The sequence below is a fragment of the Anneissia japonica genome, unplaced genomic scaffold, assembly GCF_011630105.1.
Source record: "Anneissia japonica isolate Jap-2015-1 unplaced genomic scaffold, ASM1163010v1 scaffold180_len884964_cov147, whole genome shotgun sequence".
NCBI lineage: Eukaryota > Metazoa > Echinodermata > Crinoidea > Comatulida > Comatulidae > Anneissia > Anneissia japonica.
The window spans coordinates 128,686-132,485 of record NW_022696035.1 but is presented as its reverse complement, the minus strand read 5'-3'; the positions used below and the strand labels follow the sequence as shown (position 1 = coordinate 132,485).

Genomic DNA, 3,800 nt, shown 5'->3' with positions numbered 1-3,800 from the left:
ATGGTAGTAATCGATGATTATAGCAGGTTTCCTGTCATAGAAGTCACGAAATCAACATCAGCCAAAAGTGTGATCCCAAAACTTGACACCATTTTTGCTACCTACGGCATTCCAGTAACTGTTCGAACAGACAATGGCCCGCCGTTCAACGGAGGAGAGTTCTCACAATTTGCACAATACTCTGGCTTTAAGCACCGAAAGGTCACACCACTTTGGCCACGTGCAAATGGTGAAGTAGAAAGGATGATGCGGAACCTCAAGAAACTCTACCGTACTGCCACAGCAGAACAACAGAACTGGCGGCAAGCATTGAACAAATACTTGAGAAACCATAGGGCAACACCACATAGTTCAACTGGGATGCCACCAGCTACGCTGATGTTTGGCAGAGAGATACGCACACGGCTGCCTGAGATACCACGCAGTTCCACAAATGACAAAACTCTCCGTCTACATGACAAAAAGGCAAAATCCACGATGAAACTGAACGCAGAAAGAAACAAACCCTTCAAAAACAAAACTTTTCATGAAGGAGATGTGGTTCTACGCAAGAGAGATGGAAGCTTACGCAGCCATGAAACACCTTATCATACACAACCTTACACGGTCACAAAAGTCAATGGCACCATGATATCAGCATACAATGGAAATCACACAATCACCAGGAATTCATCGTTTTTCAAAAAGGCTGACCGACTTAAGAGTAAAAGCTACAATCAACAGCTTCAGCTCGATAGTGACTATGACGATGAACCAACCCCGGCACCTCAGTTTGCCCCAGCACCTCAAACACCAGATAGGCAACGACCAAAGAGAAGCATCAGACTTCCAAGCCGACTAAAAGACTATGTTATGTAACTGATTTGAAAAACGGAACTTTTGAAAATTTTGTTGTTTATGATGTTGAGAATAGTTTTTAAACGTTAAAGAAAAAAAATAAATAAATAAGAATAAGAAACCCATAGTAACAACTTAGCAAAGCAAGGTACTTATGCTACAAATTAAGGTCGTCTTCTAACTGACTTAAATAAATAATACATCTTAATACTGCTCTAATGTACAATACAAAGTCTACCAAATAGACTGACGTTAATTCCATTTAAGGGGGAGAGGGATGTAATGTCGTAGCCTTGGACACCGCCCTCTATTATGTGGAATACCGATGTTGGAAATGAGGATGCTAGAGTGTGGAAATAAAGCATGCGAGTAAACGTTATACCGTAGTCAGTTGTGTGCGTTATTAACCGTTCTAACTTGAGTAAACAGACACTCCACAAACATCACAGGTGTGTGTATTGCAACATCATCCTTCTTGACTGGACATGATATAACTACGGTGCCCTATGTTGCCTTGATGCAAGAAGCTCGATTACAATTCTAAACACATTTTTTGGTTATTATTGAAATTGTTAACTATTTCAATTGCAAATGCAATGATATATTCGATTGGTCAAACATATGGTCAAGATATGTATAAAAGTAGCTGAGGAAAGTGCATATGCCTAACATTAAACATTTTGTAATAATAGGATTAAAATAGATTGACTGCACTAGTATAATACAGTTTGATTCAATAAGTTGGTATTGGCATACATGTCCATGTGACCTTTTGATCTCTTGAAAGCCTAATGACTAAGTTTTAGCCTGGTAGGTCGTATTATGTTTATTTCCTAATAATGATGCAATAGTTTTCCTTTTTTGTAAACCATCTTTTAATTATTAGATTTGATATTAAATATGTAATTTAAGTATAATGACTGAGGTCAAAGTTCATATCTTGTTCAACATCAACAGAGACATGTAGTGAGGAAACAGGCATATTAATGTATATTTTGAGATTAGTTTAGTTGTATAGTTAGAGATAGGAAAATAATGTTATATGTCAAAGGTCAAATAAGGCACTTCCGATCATTTTCAGACCACATTTCCCATTAGACCAAATAGGAACATACCTATTCTGAACCATATGACACCAAAAGCAACTCCCTAGGACTGGTAGTTAACAAGATATAATAACTATATTGTCATGACCTTTCACCTAGATATTTTTTTGAATGCCGAATTTGGAAGGCTTTCACCAAATACTTTTTTTTTTTCTTCAGATTTTTGATATGTTGTTTAGGATACACATAAAGTGTAATAGCCTTAAAATCAAAACTATTGCAATTAATTCCGGGTCAATCGGTAGATTGACTGTACTGCTAGCCAAATGATATAAGGCCTAGTTCAAGTGTAAGAGGGGAAAAGAAAGTGTACCCATGAGCTCAGTGGCGGTCACACCAGTTGGCAAAAGGAGTGCGGTGACCCTACACATAGGGTCCTCGCTCTATAGCACCCTTATTTAAATAGGGCTTTGTTTATATATATATTATACAGTAATATGTTTCTAACAGGACATATAGGAGATGTATCATATTTATCCAGTTGTGATGGGGTGCTCAGCCGATCATGACCCCTACATTTGTCAAAATTTAAAAAAATGATAGAGATAAAATATATAAATTTTAACTCTGAATGAGTACCATTCCGGGCATCAGAGGTGGCATAATCATAATTTGGTTTGCAACTCCCAGTATAAAATAGATTATAGGTCCATAATTAGTCAATTGCGACGCCCGTGAGGGAAGGGATGCCTAAGGGAGGGGGAGCAGATTTCCCGTCGGGAAAAGTAAATAATTTTGTCGAGGAGACTGCTTAGAAAAAGCACTTTTACAGGCCCGTAGCGTGAGTTAATAATATCTACGAATATCAATTTTCGTTTTTAAATGTGGACCTTCTCCAGTTTTTGGGCGGTTCGTCGTAACCCCCTTAACCCCCCACGCTACGGGACTGTTTTACCACCATCTGAGAGTGCCATTTCCGAGCGTCTAGAGGGGCATATTCTTAAAATTTGCTCACCCCAGCGGTGAGGCAGAGGTGGGTGTGTTCGACCAATTCCCCGACCGCCGTCAGAAAATTTCTGATCCGCCCCTGCCATGATAATGATAAATTAAGTAAATCACCTTTTATATGTTTGTGAAATGAAAATGCTAACTAATGTTGTGTGTGCTTCCTATCTCCTTAGTCCTCTTTCATCGTAAGTTAGACGTTAGTATTTCCATTCACAATAGTCGCTATACAACTCGCACAAAAGTTAAATTCAAAAAGAGGAGAAAAGGAAAAAGCTCTCGATTAATTTTAAAAGTAATGCACATGCAAAGATAGAATTGGAGTGACTATAATAAATCATTATTTTATGAATGTTACAGTAGTTTGCACGAAATATGTAAGCGGGCATGATTATGATTACCAGGATAAATTTAAAACAAACGTTATGATGAGTATTTCTGTGGCAGATTCAATGGGGCCCAGACAGCCGGCCCACCCTCCCTATTTTTTTTTAAATATAAAAGTAGAGAAAAAAGAAAATTATATTTAAATTTAAGTCTGAGAGTACCATTTCCGGCTAACTGAGATGCCATAATCATAAATGTTCTTATCTCATTTCCAACCATGGTGGGGCTGAGGTGGTCTACACTCCATGTGTAAAAGCCCCTCCCTGTCCCCCTCTATTTGGAATTCCTGAACCCACCACTGTATTTTGAAAATGTAGTGTGGACAATTGCATTCCTTAAAATTAGTTAGATACGACTTGTTTCTTGACTCCAGTGTTTCCAAGGCCCAGGGCTTCCGTTGAGGGCCCTGTATGAAAACGATAATTTATTCTGAAAATAGTCTAACTCTTGCCTCCATGCTTTGTCTGCACAAGGTGTGCTCTACATATTTCAGGAGTATTTTAACAATCAAGTCAATGCCCTCAC

General features: G+C 38.3%; 1 protein-coding gene across 1 annotated transcript; it reads left to right on the top strand.

Annotated features, from left to right (window-relative positions):
- On the top strand, positions 1-858 carry LOC117101701 (uncharacterized protein K02A2.6-like). Its single transcript, XM_033241734.1, has one exon. The coding sequence runs from the start codon at positions 1-3 to the stop codon at positions 856-858; it is 858 nt and encodes a 285-aa protein (XP_033097625.1).
- The last annotated feature ends 2,942 nt before the right edge of the window (positions 859-3,800 follow it).